The sequence below is a fragment of the Pyxicephalus adspersus genome, chromosome 7 (assembly GCF_032062135.1).
Source record: "Pyxicephalus adspersus chromosome 7, UCB_Pads_2.0, whole genome shotgun sequence".
Lineage (NCBI taxonomy): Eukaryota > Metazoa > Chordata > Amphibia > Anura > Pyxicephalidae > Pyxicephalus > Pyxicephalus adspersus.
The window spans coordinates 45,799,671-45,827,646 of NC_092864.1; the positions used below are offsets into that span (position 1 = coordinate 45,799,671).

At 35.0% G+C, this 27,976-nt stretch overlaps 1 protein-coding gene and 1 long non-coding RNA gene across 3 annotated transcripts in view; one reads left to right on the forward strand and one right to left on the reverse strand.

The window, feature by feature from the left end:
* The window catches only part of LOC140335571 (uncharacterized), a 337,062-nt gene that overhangs the window by 245,244 nt on the left and 63,842 nt on the right, over nt 1-27,976 (forward strand). The gene's annotated exons all lie outside the window — the stretch shown is intronic.
* The window catches only part of STK39 (serine/threonine kinase 39), a 180,619-nt gene that overhangs the window by 70,717 nt on the left and 81,926 nt on the right, over nt 1-27,976 (reverse strand). For both annotated transcript variants that reach the window (XM_072418290.1, XM_072418289.1), the window contains exons 12-14: nt 27,710-27,772; nt 21,685-21,744; nt 19,930-19,997 (exon numbers count right to left, since the gene is read on the reverse strand). In XM_072418290.1, the coding sequence (XP_072274391.1) occupies nt 19,930-19,997; nt 21,685-21,744; nt 27,710-27,772 (191 nt within the window). The remainder of the gene's footprint in view (nt 1-19,929; nt 19,998-21,684; nt 21,745-27,709; nt 27,773-27,976) is intronic.

A 27,976-nucleotide genomic window follows, 5' to 3' on the forward strand; every position in this document is an offset into this window, starting at 1 on the left:
AAGGACACCCAGGCACATCACACCAGTAACTATCTTAAGAAGTTAGTGGAGGATGTTCCAAAAGATTTTGAAATTAAAAAGGAACAGATTCTTTGTATTGTGACAGGTAATGGTTCTAATATGTTGAGCACAATTGAGAAAATGAAGTGACAAACAGATATTAAAGAAAGACAGTTCTGCAAGTATTGGAGAAAGTGAAAGTTAAGAGAATAGTGACATTTTGGATAACATTACTGAAGAAGCATCTAAGAGTACTACTATTCAACATATGTATTGTGCTGTTCATACTCTGCAACTTGCAATAAGAGATGGATTGAAAGATTGTCATGCAGCTACTCTTAATTGGCAGTGAGGCAAGTAACTGTTGCAGCCAGGGCCCCTAAAACAGATGCTATTTTGAAAAGATGTGCAGGAAAAGGAGCCATTTTGGATCAAACAACACGCTGGGGAAGCACTTATTTGATCGTAAAGCGTTTGCTTGAACTAAAAGACTTTCTTGAAGAACTAGACAATGAAAATGTTTTATTAACTAAAAGCAAGTGGACACAAGTAAAAGCTCTGGAAAATCTACTTTCTAACCCCTTTACTGTCACCAAGAGTTTGCAATCTGAAGATTTAACACCAGGTAAATGAAATGGTCCTTGAAATGGAAGAGCTTTATATATTTCCTGAACAAAAGAGGAGGGTTAATAGCTGATGGCATTGTATCTTTAATGAAGAAAAGAGAGAATCTCTTACTGGATAATCATATCTTGTTAGCTGCTATTTATGTTGATCCAATGAGACAAATTTTGTTGAGCGATGACCAGACTGATACTGCAAAAAAGGTCTATAATGTAGCAGTTGGCATGAAGGGATTACTACCTGAAACACCACCAATGGATGAAGCTATAAGCACTGGTAACTCAGGATCATCCTCCTCAATGAAGAATTAGACTTTGATTCCTACTCGGACAAAACAGAACTTTCAAAAGTAAAGCGACGTCGCAAATACGTGAAAGATAAACGACCAGAACATGTCCAAATAAAGAGATTCCAGCAGGAGTTTTTTTAACCCCCCTAATGTTTTAATTCTGTCAGTTTTTTGATGCAAAAAGTTATACAATTTCTTTTTTTTTTTTGCATAGAAATTTGTTGTTTATATTGTGGGCCTGTAATTCTTAGTATTACGTCCCTGGTAAAAATTACATTTATTATATTATAATCATAAATTAAAATATAATTATTAATTATAAACAATAATTAAAAAAAATAATTAAATAATTGACCACAACAAATTACACAGTAAATTATCAAAAAAACTAATTTATCAAAAAAATTTCACTGAAATTTGTCCAAACAAGGTTTCAATATTATTGATAAATTTTAATATAAATTAAAAAAAGATTTTAGAAAAAAAAAAATTTACATTTTTAGTAGACATCCCGGGTGTGGTAGATTTTGAAGCAGGGTGCTGCACAAAGTCCAACATCACAGTCAGGACAGTAGAACCTGGTTTCTTTGTGTTTCTGCATTGTCCTGCATTGTGCATTGCATTTAACTGCAGATGCAAGCAGCAGCATGGCCAGGATCCCGGGTGGCATTTAAAAGCAGATTACACAGTAATTTGCTTTTAAATTTCCTGCCCCGCCACGCCCCCTAATTCAAAAACGCCCCAGCATCAGAGTGGGATCATTTGATCGCCGCTGGATTGCGGGGCGCAGGTAAGAGGGGCTTTTTTTCTTACCCCGAGTGTGGCTCGGGGGTAACCGCTTTTTGCATTAAAAATCCACCCTGAGTCACACTCGGGATTACCACTAGAGGGTGGGTTAAAGAATTAAAAGAAGTATTGCTAATCGAAACTGACTGTAAAAGAAGCCATCCTTGTTTATCCCAAGATTATTAGTGATGTGGCTAGAACCGTAACTACAATGCCACCTACCCAAGTCAGCATTTAAGGACTATTTTCAGCTCTAAAAATAATCATCATCAAGTCAGATTTAGCTTCTATGAAAGTGGATCTGGCAGAAGCAATTCTGTTTCTTAGAACAACACTACATTGAGTTAGTTTTGGATTACTTTTAACAGCTCTTCTACTCTACAACTATATTCCAAGTTTAATATTTATAACTTTATATAGTTTATAATATAAGTTTAATATATAAACTGTTTTAGGCTTTCCAGCTTCTGTTTTGGTTCATGTAGTTAAGCTTTGTTTTTGTTTTAAAACTACCAAAGAATGTGGTTCAAATTTTTTACACTGGTAAAGTTCCTGTTCCTGATTTTTATGCATGCTATGCTACTACTTTATAGCCACTTCATAACAATAATAAAAAAAAAAACTATATTGTTTTCATTTTTTTTTTCTTTTGTTTAAACTGGCCAATACAGTAGTGTCAGCTTCCTAGCCAGTAGTTCTGTGGTTAAGCAGCGTGTATGTTGCCTTCCTTCAATCAATGTGGAACATACATTAGTATATTACAAGGTTTGTTATTTTATCCTCACACTTTTGCATTCAAACTTCACAAAAATATTTAGACCCCCGAATTATTCATAATTTATTAAAATTATTATAAAATTAAATATAACACAATATTTTTTACAATAAAAGTATTTCTCAAGAAACATTAATATAAATATGTAATATTTAATTAAATGATTTATTATTCATTAACCTCTTGGGCGGTAACCCAGAGTGTGACTCTTACCTGATCCGCCCTCGCCCTGCGTCGTCTTTCACATTTTCTCTTTTCCTTTGCGTCTTCTGCACCCAATGAGTCATCTAGGAATTCCTGGTGACGTCAGTGCGTACGTTGCTGACGGTGGGAAATTCAAAATAAATTGTATTGCATTCAATACAAAATAACTGTATTGAGTGCAATACAGTGGATTTATGTGTGTAAAAGGAGTACATTGTCTTGCATGAACATTTATTTTACAGTTTAATGTAATAGTATGAGTATATTATTTTTTTTTTTAATTTAAAAAAAAAATATATTTTTTAAAATGTATATATTATTTTGACATGATTTTGTGTTTGCAACTTCTTCTATACTCATACTATCATTATACCCTAAAATACATTTTCGTGAAAAACAATGTACCACTTTTAGACATATAAATCCAGACAGAAATGAACCGCTAAGGAGGTTAATGCTTCCTCTTCTTAGGTATTTAGGCAATAAGCCTAATTTGTATAATAATTTGAGAAATCCTGCTCACTTATTGTAAAAAATATACTATTTATGCTCTAATAAAGCACCCGAATCAATTATTCTTACTACTTCTTTCTATTTAGAGAACATGTTCTCAACAGGATTAATAAATGGAGAGTATGGTGGTAAAAATAGAAGTTGGTGTCCCTTACTTCCAACCAAGCTCTTTACCTGGCTAGTTTTATGAAAGGGGACATTATCCATAATTAGGATAGAATGCTGAACACTATTTTCACTAAAATCATTTAAAATCTCATCAATAAAATTGAGGAATCTTTCTTGATTAAATGCTCATGCTTGTGCACTCCAGCCACAACATTCACCCCCCTTTGCCCAATAGGAGATCTTCCCTTTTGGTATCTTCCGTAGCAATGAGATCAAGGATGTTGTTAGCAGAGCTAAGCCTTTCTTGAAGAGAGTGGGAATCATTGTGCCTAGCAGGAATTAAAGTTCTTTTTAATGACCATTGGAATTTATCAATGCATCTATCTATTGTTGAAGTAGATACATTAATTCCAAATTTGGTAAATAATTGATCCTTTCATTTCCCTGAGGCTTATCCCGCAATCTTCGGACATTAACTTACGTAACTCCTCCTTATGGGCTTCATCCAACTTTGAATTTCTCAGACCTCCTCTTGGTAATTTTTCCACTCTACTGGAAGATTCATAGGTCCTTATAATTGTGGTTATGGTTATAAGATTACAACCCAAAACCATTGCTATCTGGCATCACTTCCATTCAGATAACTGTCTACCACTCTTTGACATTCTGCATTACTAAATTCTCTGGCCATAAGGGTAGGTGAAATACTAAATATAAAGCTAATAACTTTGAAGATAAAAAGATGAATAATATTGTTATCCTAAAACTTAGTATAATCCCTAAAATAAATATATTTAATTTTAAAATGTATAAAGTAAAAAACATAATAATTGACAAATCAATTTATTTTCATATATTTTTAATAATGTTTCTTGAGAAAAACTTTTATGGTAAAAAATATTGTGTATAATAAATGTATTGATTTATGAATAATTAGGGGGTCTAGATTTTTTTGTGAAGTTTGGTTGCAAAAATGTCAAGATAAAATGAGAAACCCTGTAAATACAGAGGAGTCAGAAAATCTGAGGTACCAGAAACTGAGGAGTCGGAGGATTTATCTACCGACTCCATAGCCCTGGTAGGGACATTATATTGTGAGGCCCTTGGAGGGACAGCTAGTGACATGACTATTGACTTTGTACAGCGCTGTGTAATATGTTGGCGCTATCTAAATACTGTGTAATAATAATAACTAAACTCAGTGGGTGGTGAGCTTCTGCCATAATCAGCAAGTATTTACAGCATACTTGCCATTTATGGCACACACTTTGCCTGGGCAGTCCCCCTTCAGTTAAAAAGAGGTACTTGTTGATTTGTGTGTTGTGGTGCATTGGCATTAGGGTAAAAAAATGGACTGTAATGGAGTAACCCAGTGTAACTTGTGTGTGGTAATGCACAGCAATGCACCAGAAGGAGAAAGGGACCTCATACAAGGACTAAGAACATATAATCCAGATTTTTTTCCCGCATATGGTTATCTGTAAAACAATTTCCACTGTGATTGTACCAGCAATTATTTCACTTATTAGAATGACTTCTGCAATTACTTATGCAAGCAATTACTACAACTTCTGTTTCTTGACTGGCCTCTATCTCTGCAAGCACTTTAAAGTACATTAACAAGATGGTGTATCAGGTCATTAGTCATGGTGACATCACTGATCCCGTAATAGCTGTGCATTAAGGAACCTGGCTTGTATTCTGCTGACCTCACCAATCATTATTTACATGCAAAGCTGTCACTTCCAGATTTCACATGACATGATTTAACCTCCACCAAAGGAAAAATTAGTCTCCTTCCTACTTGTCACATGATAATGGAATGCCATAAAAAAGCTTTATGAACCATTACAGTATCCAGCAGATAGCTCTTAAGTTTTCCTTTAAGCCTGTGAAAGAATCCAGAAGCTGAACACTTTTCCGATCATTCAACAGTGTATATTTGACTTCAGAAAAGAGATACTGACACAATTTCCAAGCTAGGTCTCGCTATTATTTATAATTTACAGTTATTCCTTAGAACAACCTTCTTAGGCTTAGTAATAAAATGCATTGAAGTCTGTTCCCTTGCGAGGCTCCACTTTTGATTACCTTTGGCTAAGAGAGAGAATTTTATATCAAGTCCTATTGAGGTCTATTGACAGAATATTTCACCGGCTTTTAACCAACTTCATATATTAGTCTTCTGGCTAGCTTAATGTGAATCTAGAATACAGAGCAATTATTCTTTTGACAGTATTTAAACTGAAGAGAATGAGAACTGACGAGCCTGAATTATGCAATCCAGCAAATTTGGGTTGCAAACAGAATGCAGAGTTATAGTTTAGGTAGATCTATTCTTTATGCTACTTATAATTTAAAAATGTGAACTAAATAAAAAATATACTAAATGGCTATTCCAGAGAATATGCTGCTGTATGCTCTCTTTGCACAGCTGTTTGTACACTAACCTTTACCTAGGTGACTGGGAAAATTGCCAATCAAGCAAGCATATGATCAACTACCTTCAAGCATTTTTAAAGTATCTCATAGTTAATTATTTCAATATAAAATTCAAGATGGGACACAACCACTACCAAATATTACTTCCAGACCTATACATCAAGAATAATGAAAACCACAAGCTCTCTACCACATTATTTAGAAAAACAACAGCAGGAAACACAATTCTACATGCATCAAGTGCACATTAGAGCAGTGGTCATCATTTTGGTGGTCCACGGCTCTGACCGATACACCCTTGAGCGGGGTCAGAAAAAGGACACCTCTGGGGGGACGCATGGGCCAGAGCGGCGGACCATGTCCCCGTACAGTTCCCGGGCTCAGGGAAGTGGGCGGGCTGTGTCCCTGAACACAACCTGCCCACTCTCCCATTGCAGACTCTGATCTGCTATGGGAGTGTGGGCGTGGTTATGCCATAATGACGTCACTCTGGGAGAGCTTTCTTCCACTTTGAGTGACATTGCCGCATCCCCCGCATGCGCCGTCGGGAGCCGGTGATTTTAGTGTTCCACGCCACCGAAAAGGTTGACGATCACTGCATTAGAGCATTCATTAGAAGAATCCGATACAGTCAATATGTAAGATTGAGAAGTAACTGTGCAATGGATATCGATTTTATCAAAGAAGCTAAAGAACTATGTGACAGCCTTCTACTTCAAGGTTACCCTAAGTAACCTAAAAAGGTCATATCATAGAGCTTTTTAACACAAATGGATTTACTTCTAAAGAAGAGAAACATCAAGATGTACAAACCACCACAAGAATCATCCCCAGGTATAAACAACACCATAAAACTATCCAAGACGTTCCTTTCTAAGAATTGGAATTTCCTCTGTTCCGATCCCAATATCCAAAAATATATCACTGAAAAACCTCAAATTACCTATCGCAAGCCTAAATCACTAAAAGACCATTTAGTCTTCAGTAATTTTCAGCATCGATCTTCTAACATTCTATAGCCAATGATTTACTGTCCGACTCTGTGATTTAGTGTCAGAAAGTCAATTTCCCTGTAAAGCATAAATGATCCAGATTGTCCTTAATTTTACCACTAACGTAAAACCTTGATAAAGCATCAGCCAGGACAGACTAACAGAGTCATAGATTAACAATATGAAGCAGATCTCCGTCTTCATCAAAACGCCTTACAGTAACAGAGTTTTAAGGATATGAAAAAAGGTTTTAATATCACAACAGATGTAACCGAACCATTGCACGTTGCCTGAGGCACTTCTCTTGGACCAGGACTTTTATTATCAAATTCCTGTAGCCACCCTTGCCAACAAAAGACATTTAAAAGATGGCAAGGCATGAAAAGGCTTTAATGTGGCCTGAGTCTAAATTAATATTTCGCTATTTGAAAAGGTGGAGACACTTTTCCTTAAAAACTGAACTTCAGTATACAGCCAATATTTTTTTTCAACTGATCACTTTTTAAAAATCTTCAATGTTATTTTTTATGTGTTACCTCAAAATTGCATTTTGGCTGGGCACCCGGATTAGGATCCAGAAAGCCACCAGATGTCACATAGGCATGAAATAAAAAGAAACAATTTCCATGACTTCATTAAATGTAGTAAGGTTGTGGACATCCAGGGAAGGTTGTGTGGTCCTCTTAGTAGACATAAGTGCCAATCAAGGCCTATGACTGGTCCATCAATCAAATCATATATTGGGATCATATCTGCCCACAAAAGGAAAATAAACACATTACCTCTCCTTAACGTGAGGTTCTCAAAGGAGAGAATGTAAGTCTTTCTAAATAGGAAGATAGGCATTGGCAGAAAAAAGGCTTTTTTTCTAATTTGTCTTGTATGCATGGGTTTTCCAATGTTTAAAGAGCCACAAGTATTATAAAACTTGGCAAAGCACAGCCAAAGTTTTCAGTAAACTCAAGCCTCTTTCAACCAATTCTAGATGGGGGACGTCATACAGGTAGAAATGAAGAAATGCTTCCTTCATTTCATAAAGAAAACACTGTTTGTCACTTTAGGAAAAAAACTAGATGGTTTCAGAGTGTTTTCAGTAGGTTTAAACTTGTGCACTAGAAACTTTGTTCAGCTGTTCCCGTGATGCCCATAACAGAATCAAATAAGGAATTACAAAATATAAGCACAGATCTAAATAAAATAAACAAGTATAGAGTATTCTTTTCTGTGTTTTTAAGGAGGAGCTTCACTTTCACCTGTCGACTTTAAAAAATGTCCTTAAAGATATATTGTTGTGTATTTTTAAAGTGGAAGTAAACCCAAAATAAATAAAAAAAAAAAAAAAATCATACCTACCTTCAACCCCGCAGATTTGTCTATTCGTCAGGAGGTATCTTCCATCGGGTCCTGCGTCGTCCCCGTATCTGTTTTGGGCATAGCGCAGACGGAGCGATGGGTATCAACATCTTCTCCTCTCTTTTGCGTTCTCTTCCTATGTCACCCGATCTCTAACTGCACAGGCGTGAGATCAGGTGACGTAGATTGGGAAAAAACTTGCCAATCTCACTGCACACGTGAGATTTTCTTTTTTTAAAGGGTGTTGCACTTAAAAAAAAAAACAAACAAAATTTTGCCTTTAAATAAAAGTGTTGTCTACCCTTTCATGTAATATAACAATTTCGAGTTTAGGTATGCTTTAATAAGAAGGACAGTGCTTTTTGTCTCACTGAAGAATTCTATTCATTTACACAGCAGAGATTATCGGTTTTCAGTGATAACTATACAGCTCATTAGACAAAAAAATAGCAGCCTGGGGATAAACTTTGTTGCATTTTTTCCTTAAACTGTTTTTGCTCTACACAAAATATATTTCAGGCCAAAAAAAAAATAAAAATAAAAATATCTTTGGAAAATGTATTTTTATACAACAGACCAATGAAATCTAAACTATAATATAAATACTACTCATCCCCCCTCCTGACTTTTTGTGTTTTTACCAGTCATTCAAAGAATGCACTTTAAAACAAAATAACTTTATTTATTCCTTCTGTTCTCTTTCCCTGTCTCAACCTATCATATCTTTCACAAAAATGCGGATTCATTCTAACCCTGATCTGATGAATATGGTTTCACTGTTGATGCCCAACAAGCATCTTCACTGTCCTGGGGTTGGAGTTGTGTTCAGTAACAATAAAAGGACCTATACAATAAATTAATAAAATAATTAAATACATTAATCTGAAAATCATCTCAAATCCTGTAAACACTGCCCTCAAAACAGTAAAACAATAAAAGATAACTGCTGATTGGTTGTTCTGATCCACTGTGCATTACATATTATTTTCCTGACTATAAGATAAAGCTCAATATTTAGTTCAACTCCAATTTAACTTTGCAAACCCATACTAAATTTTATTATTTTTGCACACAATTCATTTTAATTATTGAACAATTTACTTCAACCACGGATTAATTGTAATTGTTGGCTTTTAATAGCCAAGCAAAAGGCACAAAAAATGAACAACATGCGAATATAAGCTACATTAGTTAAACAAACTGCTCAATATTTGTGCCGTTAAGGGACAGAATTTAAAATTTCTACTCGTCAGCATTTTGGCTTAAAGGTTACTGCTTATGACAGGAAGCTGATTGAATTTAGAGTGGAATTATTCATATTTTTTGACCTGACACTGCCACAAGCCTTCATTAGAGCCTTAAAATCTGTTTCTACAGACCTGTTTCAAAGAATTTAAATGCATAATGAGACTAACAAATAATAGATGAATAATAAGACGAATAATAAAAGAAAGAAAGAAAAGCAATTACACTAAAAAGTTACTAATTGAGCCAGTGAGTTGCCAAGATGAGTACATAAAATAATGACATTCTGCATGTACAGCAATGCTTGGGTCTTGACCAACATCTTGTATTTTGCTTGCACTGTGGCCTGGATAATATTTGCAAGGCACAGGTTATAGTTTCTGTAACATACACAGCAACAAATATGTGCATAACAGAAGAGTTTGATGTCAATCAATGCCAATTTAATCATCACTGGCAGTTCTTTGACATCTGATAAACTCATTACTGTATTTGAGATTTTGAAATATCACTTCGGTGCTTGGCATTTATTGCCTTTTCCATCACTGTGATTAGTAGAGTAACTCTATAACTTCCTTGAACTACAAAAGTCTAATAGGATCCGACACCTGATGAAGCAACAGTATCGCTGTGATATATGTAGGGCTTTCTTTTTTGCAGTCCCATAAAAAACATGAAGCTCTTAAGTTTGCCCAGGACTTCTAACTGGTTTTCTTTTTAATGCCACAATTTTGAACTTGTGAATTTTTCTTTACCCTATTCAATTTGTTTTCATATGATATACATTTTATTCTTTTGGATTGACTTTTTGGTGAAATATATTTTGGTTCAACAGGACATCAAACCACTTTTATAATGCTATTTTGTAGTGGATGTTGAATGTCTTTACTTTCTTATACATAAGACCTAGACTTTTTCCAACACATCGATAATACAAAGCCCTAGAGGAGGTGGGGAAGGGTGTTGTTACTGAGACTTTTTGTGGTATATATTGAGATAAAGTTAAAAAAACTGTAATTATAGTAAAAATTTGAGATTTAGGAAAAAAGCCTGTCAAATACCTGAAAAACTACGCTCAGAGGCTTCAATATATAGAGGAGTTCGAGAATATATCAGGTATTTATATGAGCCACAAAATTAAAAAGATGTGCCAGGAATGTGACTGGCCAGCCAAGCAAAACATGCATTGCCTATGTTTTGTGAGAGACCTGTACTTTAATAAAGCCTTGTTAATTCTGCTGCATAGGGGATATAGCATATATTAGTCTTTGACATTGTTCTGTGTGTTTTTTTTTGTTAACTGACCTTTAACTGCCCCTTTATCTATAGAGAATAATGTGGTGATATTTAACGAGCAACTTAGCAAAACAGATGCAAATTAGACTGATCCTCACTTACAAGTCTCTAGGACTGGATAATAGTGTAATTGTAAACCTGGAAAGAAAAAAATCCAAGACAGCCCACTGTAACAGATCAGCAAGGTGTGCAACAGATAATGAAAATGATTGTAACAGTTAGAAAAGCTTTGCTGTGCAATGCCCCCCTGGTGTTTTTTCTTACTGCAACTATAATGTTGTAATGAATTGGAAAGAGGCCAACTTAAATGGAACTAGAGTGCTGAAAATATTCGAGGATACACAGGTATACACTGGAGCCATCAGCACTGCTCTTTTCACCAAATAAAAAAAAGGAAATAAAAAAATACTACTAAATTAATTACATGCCTTTAAGTTGGCCAGCAGCCTTCAAGACTTACAATTGCCAGCTATTCTGCTATGGTATAAACTTCATCTGAAGAAATCCCAAGAAAGGAATCTCACTAAATGTTCCCTTATGACAATTTTCCTTATTGGTTAGGTGCTGTAAGTCTACTTATTCTTGAATTTCTTTTAATCTTTTTAATAGAAATTAAATTGCTAAATTGATTATATGGGTGAAAAAACTATTTACTTAGATTCAGCTACATTTTTAGTAGAATTTAGAAAAAAATAACCAAATTAAGGATGACTCTACGAAACAATAGACTGCTCAATCAAACATGAAACGGGCCCATATATAGTTCTACTATACTACCTACACCAATAAACTATCATGCTTCTTTTAATCTCTTACAACTTAATATATTGCAGCTGTCAGCAGACTTGTTTAATGTCCACCTATACTGGGAATATGTAAGATGCCACTTTTGACCAGGTCCTAAAAATACAGCTTGCCTGGTTGGTGTTATCATTCACTGCCTTCATTATCTTCAGCATCCCTGACCCAGAATAATTATGCAGCTCAGGTGTTCAGCTATAATTGGCACAATAGCTATCTGCATGCCTGTTGTAGGTGCGTGAGTAAATCTACTAAAGCCCAAAAATCAGCTTTACATCCAGGCATTTATATTAGTTTTTAGAATGAGTCCAACAATGGCAGGTTACATATTCACTCAGTGGCATGTCAACTTTAGAGAAGTATTTAGTTAAATTTTACAATGCTGAATCACATTTGAGATCAACAATTCTAATGCTACTTGGGCTTATCCTACAAGTGGTCCTAACAGTTTGAAGAGCTGAAAAGTCAAAATGCGGGATTTACCTATGTTATTCTACATCCATAAAGCACTATCATCAATACTATATTGCAGGTACCCTTCTAAAAGTATCTGCATACTTCAAGCTCAATTAAAATGAAAATGAAAAGTATTCCTAAACTTTACAAATCATAAATTTTCGTGACAAAATGTTCTTTTCAAAATCAACTCAGCAATGAGCTAATTGATACAAGTATAATAATGTACATGTACCACTCTGTAATACAAAACCTGACAAAGTAAGAAAAAATTCACAGCAATAGGTTCAATAGTAGATTACGTCTTCATGTCGACATCTTAATCTCTCAACAGTTTCAGTTTAGATTCGAGGTGTAAACAAATGGGAAATTTATTGATGTTAGAATTAACAACCAGGTTTAATGAAGACAATATAACACAAGGTAAAGTAGAGCGATAATAAAACTGAATTCCTATGAGCATCCAATCTGTCTGCCACATCTTGATACGCTCTGAATACTAAATATTACATGCAGCTTTACAACCAGATAGCTTTTCCAAAAATATCTGATTTTATGGTTCTAGGACACGCTTAAATTGAACATGGAGATTTTTTTTCTGTGTTGCCTGTAATTTGCTACTAATTAAATTTTAGCTATGATGTACCCTAAAAACCAATATGACTAATCCCCATTTCATTAATGATTACCTCCAGTTGAGTGAGTAATAAAAAAGCAAAGTCCTCAGGGACTTCTGTTTTATTAACATTGATTAACTTAATGTGATGATTTAATTAAAGCGGAACTAAAGTTATGTTTTCAAACATAATGCTTTATTGCAGATGTCCCTTCTGTAATAAGCATTCTTACCTGCCTGATGCACAGCTCAGTGAGCGAAGCCAGGGTACCTGGCGCATTCCGGTTTCCCCTGTGGCTGTCAACACTGAAATAACTCCCATGCGGGACTTCTAAGCCCAGAATGCAGAAAAAGAGGAAGGAAGGACATGTGAAAGCAAAGAGACAGATGGGTCCAAAAAAAAAATTGCGATCAGGCAGGTAAGGTTAAGTTATTGCAGAAGAGACACTTTCTGTTCCTACAGCAATAATGTACCTGCCTGGTCACAATTTTTTAAATTTTGAGTTTAGTTCCTCTTTAATTTCAACTAATATTCGACATTAAATAGTAATTATCGATAAGTGGTATCTGTACCCCAATTGTGGTTTCTTTGGGTTAACTTATAACATAATAGAGCACTGCGGCTAGCACAGAATTGTAGCCCATAATGAGACATTATTAAAAATGCACCTAAACATAGTGAAGTCAAAAAGTCCAGTAAGAAAATAAATATAAATGATTTGCGCAAACAGGATTATAATACATAGATGATAAATCACACTTATATTTTAAAAATACATACAAAATTTTGTATGTTGAGAATAATTCATGGTTATTGTGGTTAAGGTTATGCCCAGGTGCTGGAGGATGGGACATCAAGATGAATTGAAGTTCAGAACCAATAAATACACAGTTGAAATACATATGGAATTTGTCTTACTTATCTATGTTTATATTGGTTTACATTGTGAACTTTTTTTTTTTAGACAGACAACATAACCATACTGTGACCCAGTTGCGCGCACACAAACTACAGCGGGCCCCTGTGCAAAATTTACTAGTGGGGCCTCCCCTGACAAACCCACACCCCAATTTTTCTCCTCCCCCCCCCATTCTGAACTCTAAATAACCTTTTTTTTGCCATTCTTCTCCCTCTCTTTCCACCCCCCCCCCCATTCATCTTTCCCTCTTTTTTCTCTCAGATACCTAGGTCAGACTATATTCATAAAGAAAAGGTATATATCATGGTGCTGGTACATTAAGAATATAAAGCATGTATTCAATAGAAAGACAAAGCCTTATCCTTCATGAATGGAAGTAAGAAATCAGGTACACAGAATTCAGACTAAGGTAAATAGTCTTCTACATTTAGCAAGGTTTAACATTTTCTGCATTAAAAGTTCTAAATATTGATTGTAAATGTCTGTAATAGCTCTTTATTACAGTTTCTTGTAATAGTTCTAATGTCTGAGTGTTAACAATAAAGTCTGATGTGAGAATGAGAAAATAAATATAATAATTAAAGTATACTGTATGTATAGTAAAAACTATGTTACTGTAAAACATTCACTTAAATAAAGTCGTAGACTGATCTTTTCTATTCTACACAATCACATTCCGCATAGAACAAGGATTCTAAATTGGTGGTAACATCATGATCACCAAGAACTGTAGTGGACTATTACTGGTTACAGATTACTGCTACAAGTTAATTACCACTGAAGGGCCTTATTTTATAAAGACTTGTGTAAGGGATGTCATGGGTTTTGACTTTACAATCTGAAATCTCTTAGCTTCTTGGAATTTTCTTTGTTTTTCAAGGGCAAACAGAAGTAGGTGCCATATGGATGCTACAAATGTTTGGAGGTCCCTGTGGTTGACTGCTGGTTATTCTGAAGGCAGGGAGTACTAAAAGTCTTTCCCTTGCTGAGCGTTACTGCAGCAGAATTGAACAAAAGAACAAAAACAATTACTTTTTCGTGGGGTTCATGCTGATTTTATATATGAATTTCTACAGAAGAATAAATTGAAATTCTGTTCATAGTTTTAAAGCAAATAAACCAATCAGAAGTTAAAATAAAACATCACTTTCACTTAATATTATAAATTTGTTCTTCCAACATTCTCCACAAAATGTCTATATGATGGTTTAACTTTACTGAACAGAAGTCCTGTTTTTCAGAAATTTTATTCCGGCTCTGAGTATATCCAATGTAACCTGCAAAAGCTGTTTCTGGGAGATGAATTGCTTACACTGAACATCTCTGAACAACACTCTCTTGTTGTTGCCATGAATTGTTTTAGGTCATAATGCTAGCTCATTAAAGTGTATAATTTAAATTATAATGTATGTAAAGGCAATGTCACTACTTTGCTAGACATTACACATACATGTCATTTGTAAGTAAAACAGTTGTTTTAGTAAAATTCACTATAATATATATATATATATATATATATATGTATATGCTCAAGTATAAGCCACGTTTCCTATGATGTTAAAATTTCATTAGGAAATCTTGGTTTATATCTGAGTGATACCACTACATGTGGCTGAGTCCACCTGTAAAGTATATAACAAACTCCTGCTGCCTGAGACATTAAGACTGACTTGTTAAAGTTTTCCAAGGCTGGAGAGGAAACTCTTATCAGTGAGGCTGGGTATAGAAACCTGAAATAGATCTGGTCGAGGACTGAAAACATTTGCTAACAAATGGCAAATTACTTTTAAGGAATCAATTCCAGCCTTGGAGTTTGTTACATACTTTAGTGGTGGTCAACAATATTACACAAAAGATCATTTAAGAGAAAAATACTCATCATAACCAACTGAAAAGTATAAAATACATCAACTTATAAAATGGAGAAAAAACAGACTGAGCCTATGTGAGCTTTGTTTTTCCCCTTTTAAAATAAATGTTTTAAAAATAACACATCATGGATGTACTAATTTATAAATTTTATTGGCATTTCTGCTGATTATGCTTTAGAAAGTTAGCAGGTACATTTCTGTTTGTCCCAAGTTTATACTGTCAATAAGTTTATACTATCAACATAGTTTTCATGTTTTTAAATTACAAAGTTGGTACCTTATATTTAAGTATATAATTATTTTGTTTTTCAATTTACATATTTAGCTGTTTTCTTGGAGTTTAGCTTTAAAATATGTTCAGTAACATCATGTTTAGGTTTCTTTAAATATGCCGAGCACATTTTACAAGCTTCAAATTCTCTATTTTGTCCAAAATATAAAGTCTCCCATTAGAACAGTTAAAATAAGAACGCAGCCACATAAGAAGTACATTATTTTCTCTCAGACTCACATTATGAGAAATTATTGCACAATGATTTTAACAACATTAACACAAACTGAGAAAATAATTTTGCATGAAACTAAACACTTTCCTTTTTCCTAAAAATACATTAAAATAGACTATATATTTTACTTTAGATAACTTCAAACAAGAAAAAATATCCTTTCTTTGTAGAGTAATTTTAAAGGCTTTTGTCACAGATTGACATTTAAAAAAAAAAACAAATCTGTTTCAAGCCTTTTGTATACCCTAAAGCAGGATTATAGCATAGTTGACAGCCAAGAGGGGTGAGCACTGTAATAATGCTTATTTGGTGTAGGAGACACACTAGTACAATGAATCTAAAGCTGCAGATGAATCAGTGAATCGATGGTTAATACATTTTCACATCCAACATTCTGTGAATCATATAATACATCTAAATAAGAAACCTAATTAACAAGCAGCACAACAACACATTACTCATTTAAATCCCCTCTAGTCACAAACAAAATAAATGTGGTAATCCCTGATTCAAAGATATGTTAACGGCCAAAACGACAGTAGATGCCATTGAACACAAATCCAGCTGTCTGACCCTGGCAGACAAAGTATTATTTTAATTATTAACCAAAAATATACAATTTACAAAGTACGTGCCAGTGGAACATTTGAAAAAGTAGCAAGGTTGAACTCATATTTGCATACAATATATTTATTTTGGGGTGATTGGTGGTGGATAAAAGGTTGGAATTTTTTCACAAGGGCCCCATCAACTTCAAAGAGCTACAAATTCAATGTTATTATTGGCTCCATACCCATGTTTGTCTGACACACATTTGTAACAACTGTTGTGATGGCTATTTCACTCAATGGTAATGGGCGGTAATTGCATGTCAATGTGGTAATCAACACAACTAACCCTTAAATGCACCACAGAACATAAATATAGCAAAAAAAGGGCAGGTGCATTTTTTTTTAGGTTTTATTATCTCACGCATTCTTAGGTGTAAGTAGGCTCTTAAATTTGAACTAAAGTTCTACTTTAAAAATTTGTGATCGGGCAGGGCTTTTTTTGCAGAAAGGCAATGTACCGTCTCCAACAGGCATTCTTACCTGCCTCATCACTCCATGAAACTGTCAAAATCTATCAGAATGCCCTAAAATCCCGTTTTCCTCTGAAGTTGCCAGGACTAAATCAGCTCCTGCACACCTATATTTTCGGCACGGCCCAGTCAATCAGGATGGCTAAAGATCACAACTAGGTAGGAATGAAGAAAGAAGATAGCAGCGCCCTGTGATGGACAGGACAGTAAAGTATAGATGGGTTTTGTTCCACTTTATATGCCAGCACACACAAAACGTTCCATTGAATTCATCTGAAAGTGCCAGACACAATCAACATTAAAGCCTGCCTGGTCAAAAGGTTGTTGGAAGAGCAGTAAGAAATCTGTAAAAGAGCTCAATTTAGAAGTGATACCTAGAAAGAAATTTCAACACTTCCCTACTTTATTCAACTAAAAAGGGTTTGGCTGAAAATATATTTCAGGTAACTCTTGCCTTTAAGTAATCAGGTCCCGGGGTTGGCATACCTTCAGAGAAATTATCTAATGCAGTTGGTAAGTCGTACCTAAGTTTGCATCTTTGTTTGTGTGTTTCCCTTTCTGATGCTCTAGTTTCTGGCCCTGAATTGTGCCCATCTGTGGTAGGGACATATTATGAGCTCAATAATGGCAAGCATTAATGCCAGTCAGAATATAAGGATCCAACATCTATTACTTCTATCTAGTATTTTGGTGCAACTAATTACATCACAAAATACCTAGATAGATCTTTTTGATAAATCATTAGCTTTAGATTATATACAGTTTGCTTTTACGCTAAAAAATAAAGGATAATTTGTAGCTTATTAAGTACTATAGCTGTGTGAACGATATTTACCCAACGTCCTGGTAAGCAGACACCTTTTTTCAAGCTAATTGCTTTACATACTTCAGAAATGTAATTAAAATGAATGCATTTGCAAAGTGACTACAAGCTACACTCATTTGTTTATTTAATTTCTTAATTACCAGGCATTTTGTCAATTTATATAATTCACCATCTGCAGAGCTTTCCTTGCAATGATCATATTGCGGTGTTCCTGGGGATTCTTACTAAAACAAATTCAGGCAAACATCAGCAAAATTGTATATATCTTGTATATATCCCTTTCAGACTCACTGCTATGGCTTCCAGTCACTTCCTATCAGCCCAGGTTGTCAAGGCTCTGCTCTCCTCCCTCAACTAAAAAAGAAATGCTGTAGTAAAAAGCACCATGGTGTTATGTGTTGGTGTTCTCTGCAGCATTTGGTGCTCTCCGATCACAGGATAGCAATATGGCAACATGAACTTGTAAACCTTTCAATGTCAGATGCCTGTAAAAAGGGGATGCATACAGTTTTTTCTTTCGAGGGGCAGGAGGAGATCCTAAGCTCAGAGTTAAGTATAGGAAAACATATAGACTAAACTAGTGAAAAAGTATTTATAAAATGTATAGAATTATAGTGAATATAAATACCCTTCAAGAAGGGAGGCAGATGTACCATCATGCCTAACACTCGAACAAAACACACAATTTTCCACAACACCCCAACTGTTGGAACTGCGGAATGTTATCACTTACTTCAGCTACTATCCCAAAGCACAAAAGAGCCAATGGATCATAAAAATGTAATGCTCTGCTGCATCTTTCAGTAACTCCTATACATCTCTTTCAACTACCTACTCAGCTGCTGAATAGAGTTGCCCTTTATTCTGGAACCAAACGGTCCTTTTCAAGATCGCTGTAAAGTCACAGTTGATGATATGCACTAAAGTTTATAGCCTATAACCAGTGAGCTGAGATGAAATGCCCTCCACACTCCATAACCACCCTGCTATGTCCCTGCAGTCCGCCTTCGCGGTCATGCTGATGAGGACATTGCTTTAATGCATGGCTCATAGGAGACAGTTACAATGATCTTTTAAAAAGTGTATGTCGTTTCTTCACTGCTGATCAAATCTCCCTGTGAAAAATGATGTAAACACGCATCTTCTGGAAGAGTCATACTTTATTCCTGCTAGAGACGAACTGGCCAAGTGTGAAAGAAACTCATTAAAAATCTCTTACTGTGATCTCTCAAAGCAAAAGAAAAACATAATGTAGTATTCAAAAACAATACAGCCACTTTCATGTATGTCAGCAATTAATCTGACAAATCATCGGAGGGAGTTAATCCTTGGTACACCAAGATATTCAAGGAAGTTAACATATAATATATTAATGCATCATTCTAGTGTGGATTGGAAATACGACAAACAGGACAGGAAATAAGAACTGGTGTTCCAATGACAGAATGCTTGCTCCTGTACATGCAGGCTATGGTGACAGCATTTAGCATCTGCTACATAGATTTGAGTTTAATATGAAGAGGAGACACTTCTTTCATGCTTTATTAGAACAACAAATTTAGTAAAAAAGTTGAGATTTTCAGGGTACCACTTAGACAAAATTAAAACCCACTTCCTTATAAGTTTGGACAGCATGGGTTTTTTTCAGGAGAAAAATATAAAATGATATGCCCCCTTTGTTTGTACAGGTAATCACTCACATTGAGACAAAAAGTAATAGGAAATACAACATTTTGAGTGGTCACCAGAATAAAAGGAAAAGAGAAATCTTTCAATAGGGACACTTGTGCTGGTGACAACTGTTTGAGAGGAAATATTTTTTTATTTTATACATATTGTATAAATTCCTTATAAAAAAAAGCAAATCTTCACTTTTGCAGTATAAGTACACTTTAAAGCACATGGAATTCTGGGAAATGATCCCCTGGGGTTCCCTGTTTCCACCACTAGCTGTAATGAATACCCTATAAAATAAAATGCTGTAACATTTGAGCTCAGTAAAAAACAGAACCCCTAAAATAGTGTTAGTTTAGCTGTTACCAGCATGAATGCCTGAAGCTAAATAAAACACGATGGAGCAATATCATTTTTCTTTCTTAAGAAAACAATTTTTCATATATATGTAAGTGAAGGCAAGAAGGCAAAGCAACCGGTATTGAATTCTTGGCCACAAGCCACTTCCATCTTCAACCAAGGTTTAACTGCTACAAACTGCCATTTCTTACCTTAACCGCAGAACCAGGTTAATCACAGATGGAATTCTATTATCAAGATGGCTTTCATTGGTTTGTGCCTAATAACAAAGGGAAACTGATTATGAGAGCTGTTCAAACACAGAAAATAAACTGCAGTTTAAGGTTGCTGAGCAAAGTAACATTTATATATTTTCTAATCAAGCTTGTTTGATTCAGCAAAATAAATAAGTTATCAGCAAAATAAGTTTTTCTGCACAGTTCTGTTGCTAGAAAAGAAATATTGCTATTCACAGCTGAGGGGACAGCAGTCCAGAAATGTAACTGAAGGCCAGTGTAAAACGTCTTTGTAAGTGTTCTTGTAACAACAAAGAGTATAAAAAATGTTAATGTTCCAATATGCTGTAAGTTCTTTTAGGGCACATTTGCATAGTAGAGTAAATGATTTCAGGCATTGATGTGTGATTTGGCACATGAAATTAGAGAGCCCAATCCACATTAATGAATTGCTATGCACCTTCATGCAGAATAAAGAACAAAGCACAGGACACTGTATATTACGCAGCAATGCAGTGCAATACAGGGCACTAGCATTTTGTGGTGTGCTGGGGGAGGGGAGGCACTGACAATAATGGGGATGTGTTTTGGAGGTGTAATGGAGTGCCATTTACAATGCAGGGCATTAGTGTTTTGAAAGTGAGCTGGGGTGTCATTCATAATGAAAGGCACTTGTGTTCTGGGGCACCATTCACAAGTCACTTGTATTTTAGAGGTGAGCTGGGGTGTCATTCACAATGGAGGACAGTGATTTAGAGCATTGATAGGGCGCCACTTACAATGAAGGACACTAGTGTTTTAGAGGTGGGGGGGCATTACCATTCATAGTGAAGGTCACTAGTGTTTTTGAGTTGTGCTGGGGCACCAATCACAATAAAAAAAAGCACTGTTGTGTTTTCCATGTACAGTGATCGCCATTAAAGCTCACCAACAAGCATTACCATAACACAAGTACATCAAAATTTGCAATGGGTTTAAAGACACTTGTGTTTCAGGTTTATTAAATCTTCTTCGTTAAGATACAGATTATAGGAAACCCCTAGCAGCTGTTAATCATTTTTTTTAAATATTTGTAGTTAATTTGCTGGTATGAAATCTTACTTTTGCAAGAGAAAATGCAATGTTAGGAATAGCCCCATCTTTGTGGAGAAAAAAGATGACATGGGCATCATAAACTGGAGCACTGTGAACTCTGTAAGAAGTAACAGATACTCAGAGGTGTTACCTTTACACATTCAAATGTGTAACATAAAAAAATATCTAACATGGAGCTGGGCTTACTTTGAAGAAAAGCCCAGTACTGGCACTGGGTTTGTAGACTACTAAAAAAATCAAGATCTAAAAACAATTGTTCTGATTGATGATTGTTCCTTCTCTAGAATGGTTCATGTACCTGTATGTGGCAGTAGAAGTACAAACCAGTTACTGTTCCAACTCCCTTTTCAATATATTGCTACCATACAGTATTTCTGTATAGTTTATGTGATACACACCAACAATACTGAATGTACAGTTGGCCAAAAGACAAAGAAAACATTTGCACAACTTTAGCCATTAATTTTGGGATATGTGATAGAGCAGAAAGTATTCATATGTCTCATTCCAAGAAGACTTAGTTATACTTGTACTGATAAAATACATTTATCCTGATATAAATAAATTAGGATGCTAGATGAGTAACCTATATGAATATTAATAGGCTTCTATAAACGTTAAATAGAAGCTGCTTACCTGAGTATCCAGTAAAGTTATATTTTGCAATCGTGTTTGCATATTGCTATCTGTGGAAATCTAAATAGAGAAGGAGAAAGTATTACAAACATGCCTAATAAACATCTGTTATTACCAACACTATCTGACAGCACAAGCAAAATCTGCCCATTTCCCTTGGCTTAGTTTTATTAAGTGAATATCCAGCACCAACATAAACTCAGTATAGTAGAAGTCTCTAGAAACAAGTTTATTTTTATAGGTTACATGCTCATAAACACAAACTAATACTGATGACAGCAGTCACCATATCTAACCTATGCAGTGTGTAGCAGATGTAAACTGAACTAAAAAAGAATATATATATATATATATATATATATATATATATATATATATATATATATATATATAAAACTATGTTCACTAAGTGTATGCTGTATTAAAATTTATGAGTAAACCATTTGAGAAAATCATAATTTGCTTCCTGTTGAATGTTTTAAAGTTGTATTTTATAGAAGATATCTGTAAATTCTCCATCTCTATGTCGGACTGCAGTCAGAACTGTGGGGAAGCGATTGTTGTAATGAAATGATAAGCTACCTGGAACTCAATAAATATGAGACAAATTAATAGATTATTATTGTTCTTTATATTTATATTTTCAGTTAACCCAGTTCAATTTTAAAGTGTTCTCCCCTAGCTTCTCTGAGCTGGTTGTTTTTAAGTGGTTTTTGAAAACGTGGATCCTAATATAGGGGCACTGGACAGTTGGGGTATAATACAAGGACAATAAAGAAAAATGGGAAGTATTAAGGGGGTGAGCTTTAGAAAATTTGAATAAAGGATAAAGGGGAAGGAATTATATGGGTTACTGGATTCCACTGGGAACACCAAGTCATGTTGCTCTGACCACAGCTTCTTCCCATCCAAATTAAAAACATTTCTGGGGAGAACACTGAAGTCCATACTGGCAGCATCTGGAAATGTTAGTTGCCTTGCTCATGCCACAGATATTTATGCACACATGCTTTTTCAACAGACCAGAGTTGTTGAATGCTGATAAACAACTCAATCTCATAGTCAAGTCATATACAGCTGGATGTGGGGGAAATCTGACGTCTATTTAAAAAATGGTGTTTGATGAATGCATATTATCATTGAAGCAATCTTCAGTTTCCTTTTATTCATTAAGAATCATTACCTGTAGCTCAATCTGGAAAATGTAATCGGTGGAAATGATTGTTTAATACAGGGTGTCTAACTCTAGTCCCTGAGGGTACATATAGGCCAGGATTTTCATACTCATTTTTAAACCATATTCTATTGTATTTACTGCTGAAGAATAGTAAAAATGTGTGTAAATGCTGTGTGTATATTTTTATTAGTTTTTTCCTCCTGTGTCACTGTCTGTTCCTGTGTGTCATCTGCACCCCTATTGAATTTCCAGCTCTGTGTGTATATGTTGGCTATATATAAATCCTGCTTAATATATTAATAATTTATTTTAACATACACAGAATGTATTCATGAGTTTAACATATAATTGAAGACACCAATTCTGTGCGACAGTTCCATATATTCCGTGTAAACAGTTCCTATATCTCAGATACGTTTTTTATTATTGCATTGGTGATTCTGCCCACTGATCTTACTTTCTGTACTTGTGTTGGATATTTTATTCTTTTTTAAAAACAAGCTAACCCCACCACTAGCAGGTAGATATTTCTGTACAAGTGCAGTGCTTTTTCATACAGCTGTAGTGCCATAACTGACCTAAAAGAGACAGGAATTTGGTATACTTTTGCTACCAATGAACATGAAGGAAGAGCTAAGATTTCTCAGTAGAAATCCCGACATCCTGTACAAATTGAATTACATGGATTTAACCTGTATTATATGCTTATTAAAGATGTCACACAAACAGTTAAAAACATAGATTAAATGTAAATTATGATTGCAAAAAACAATATTTTCCAAAAAAATTTTGCTTTTCTAAAAAGCAAAACTTGAGTAAACAGATTTCAAATTGATAGTCATGACAAAATTCAGGAGACTGACATAACATTTTTCTTCCCCTCTGTCACTGCTGCTTAATACGCTGATAACGTAACATGTAAATGCTATTTTAATCGCTGACCACTCTTAATACTCAGGCAAAGCTAGAGAGCCATTTCATACCCTAATCACTCAATTTCCATGTCCATTTTGCCTCTATTCAACACAACGGCAGTTTTTACTGCTGTAATTGCATCTGTAATTTCAACGCCAGCGGGATTCAGTGGCTGCGCGATTTATCTGGTGTTACAAAACTCTTCTAAAGTATAATCATATGCTTTTTAGTTTTTTGTCCGTAATTAAAAGTTTTAATGCTACATAATATATACTCTACAAAGTGCCAGCATTGATTAGAAAAATTAACAGCCTGACGCTTTTTAAAATGGAGCTTGAAGTATATTTTGCATTTTGATAAAAAGCTAACTTTAATAATATCCGATATCAAGTTAATATAATTTTATGCTGAAGTTGCTAGTGCCACTGTCTGAGTCTGTAATCTTTGTGTAGGAAATATCCTGTAGCTGCCATATTTGGTAGTTCTCGGCCTGATTACAGAAAGTATACTCCCTAGTCTTATTGATCATGAACATCACATTCAGACACAAACATACAGCAAGAAGAAAAAGGAAATAAATGACATAACATGATTAGTAAATCAAGAAGGGTCTTATCAGTTTGACATTGGGACATACTAGCTAAAGTTAATGTTTTAAAAAGCAGGGGGAGAATTGCAAATCTTGTTGTTGGTAAACCATTTTGAATGCAATGTCTACTTTAAAGAAGAAAAAAGCAAATTGAACATCTCAATCCAACAACTCTTGGCCTTCTCACCATTAATTGCTATAGAACCTGTCCACATCATAGCATTGGAAAACACATATGTGTCTTCTTTGATGCATCACAAAATAGTTTACATTGATTCTTTCCCTTATTTTACCCATCATATATGTGAATCATGGACATGTGGCAAAAAAAAACACAAAAAAATGTAAATGTATAGAACAGCCTTTCTTAACCAGGGTTCCTCCAGAGGATGCAAGGAGTTCTTTGAACTGTGGCTGACTGATCTCCCATTTGAAAATGCCTGCATAGTTCTGGGTTAGGGAAATCAGCTTTCCTTCAAAAATGGTCCTTAGACTTTGTTAATGGGATATTACTATGGTAGGAACATTAGATTGAGAGCCCATTTGAGGGACAGTTACTGATAAGACAATGGAAATTGTAAAGTGCTGCATAATATGTTGGCGCTTTATAAATACTGGGTCATATATAATAATGGTAATTTACCCGGCATATGCTCAGACACACTGTTCTGATCTCAATGCATGCACAAGGCTGTGGGATGCAAATAAAAGCAGCGCCAAGAGCAAAAAGGTTATAACAAGCCTGAGCAGGCTAAACAATAAAAATGCTTACAGGAGCTGCACTGTGATTATCAACTCAGGGGCTAGGGAAGGTAGGAGGCACTGCTATCTTTCTTATTTAAAGAAATACTCTAGTCTAAACCTTGTACATTTTTGCAAGCAGTAATGTCCAGTTTTCTGATTTTTTTCAAAAACTAAAAAAGAAAAGGTTTTGGGTTTAGGTATGCTTTAGGGAAAAAAGCTACTTAGCAAGTATAAAAATAAGTGCTGCAGCTTTTATTTTACCCCCTTTTGTCCCTTTTCATCCCAAGCCAGTTTTGGACTTATTGGCCCAAACTATGAAGATTGGGAAGCAGAAAGGGATAGGCAAGCTTTGATTTTACCAGAAACTGCCAAAACTTTGCCTAATCACAATATTCTGGTAATTGGGCAGATCAGGGGACGAGAAAAGCTGATAAACACTAATGTGGCATAAGGTAACATTATGTTGCATTATGCCATCCAGAAGTTGGTCTTAAGTTAATGAACAATAAGCATTGGCCCAAGAATTTAAAAGCGACCAACAGTGGTCTCTATTATTTGTATAAAAATGTACAATGCTTCCCCCATGTAACTCAGAGGTTTGGTTATATTAAAACCAAGTACAGATCAACTACATATCTTTTAAGTCAATTATTTTCATAGAAGAGTTAGAGCCATGATATAGTTAGGGAACAAAAATAGGCTTTCCACGGAGAAGAAAACATTATTTAAATATTCGCACCCTACAGCTCTTGGCCTTCATTTTGAAAAAGTTGTGCAGCTTCAAAGGGGTTGATGCATTAATAACAGATTAATGTACAGCAGAAATATTTCTTGCTCTACTCATCTAGAAACAGCTCCCCATGTTCTAAAATCAATAACAAGTCAAGCTCAATATCACAAAAGAACCTGACAGCAGGAGTCTGAAGGCAACCTCAAAGAAAGCATACTATTGAGACAATTGGCCTGGTGCTAGAAAGTCAATATGTTTTGTTGAAATGAATGCACATCCATCAAATCAAGTCAAGGAATAAATGAAGATTTGTCATGTAAAATTTACTTTATGTGCAGTGTAATAGGATGGTCCACTGCTGCCATTATTAATTACATAAGAACTTATTCTATACCAAATTCTTCCCACCATCTTTTAGCATGAAAGCCAAATAATTCTGGAGAATGTTCCACACAAAATGAATGTTGAATGCAACTTCCATTACCATCTTTAATATTTCAATGACATCTAACCAGAGCAACCAGTTAAATAAACCCCTTTACTGATCTATCTATGCAGGATGGATAAATTTAGCCCACCAAAGGATCCAAATTAAAAAACATGTGTTACTATTTAGATATCCAGAACATGTGCTGCATTAGTTGTACCAACAGAATTCATAGGACCTCATGTAAAATTTAGTGTTGCTGTTTGACAAATCAGGTTGAAACGGGTAAATATTCAACCTTTAAATCTGATTAACTTATTGGTAGTTATTCAACTGAACTTGTTCTTGTATGCTAAAGATGTTTTGTAACTTTCTCAAGCGTCTGGATGTCAGCATTGTCTGTGAAGGTTTTCATTTATTCAGGTCACTGTGTGTAAAGCCTTAGTTAGTCACATACAACTGGACTTTTTTATGTTGAAGACCCTGTAGGAAATTCCATAGCATTTATATCCTCACAACTCAAATAGCTTAATCTAATCATCCTCCAATGTGACACTTCATAGGTTGCTTGTCCAAGTTTGGGAAGTGTGACGTTTGTTGAACCACCTTGTTTTATATACACAGTCCAATCCTTGGTGTCAGGAAGTCTGCACTAATGTTAATCTTTTAATTTAAATAACTAAAGCAGTTAGTTGCCTGTCACATTGCTTAGGTAGAAATGTTAAAATTCATTATGACTGGAAGACAGATGATGTTCAACGATGGCTGTTCCAGCCTTACGTAGAGTTTTTTCACCATACTGGTAAACAAGTTGTCCAAAATGTTCACATCACCATCCTAAAAATAATGTCCCTTTTCCTTAAAACGTTTAAAAACATTTACCCCCCTATGCAGGGCTATTTTGTGCTGAAGTTTTTTTTATATTCCCAATGTACTGATCTTTGGATTGCTCACTGAGAAGAGTGGTTAATATAGAAATTTAATCAGATGTATTCATGGCCACAGTGTATTTCCAAATGTCAGCTGTCAGGATGATCATGTTTAGGTTTCTACTAAGCAATTTAATAGCCCTCCTCTCAAATGGAGTTGAGTTAGCAGGAGGTGATTGTGTACTAAATAAACGTGTTCTGGATGTGCTTTGGCACTGGACAGGGGTTCCATGTTGATTGGATTAAGATGGTTGTGAACATAAATGATTAAGTATTTTTCTTACACCTATTAGAAGTGGCCTCAACAAGTTACGAAACATCTTCAACGTTATCCAACAAGTCTAATAAATATCACTAATTATTACTAAATATACCATACCATACTGGGTTAAATGAGAACCCTAAATCCAGTTCCCATAAAAGTCTCCATTAGTATAAACTGCATGCAGTACAAGTCTCATGATTAGTCAAGTGAAGTTATTTAATATTATTGTGGAAAACATCAAATCCTTACCTCTGCATTTTCATTTTCATCATCATCATCATCATCGTCCTCATCATCAATAATTCTTCTTGACTGAGTAGTAAAAAAAAAAAAAAGAAACATTAGACTAGACATTTCAGAATATAATTATCGGTGGGATTATTCCATCTATGCTATGCTTAGAATCCTGACCCCCTCTTCCTAACATATTTCAGTACACACCCCTTTGTAGCCGGTCTGCAGTGTGTAGTTTGTATGACACCTTGTATATTGCTTAAGCTGAGGTCAAGTAAATTA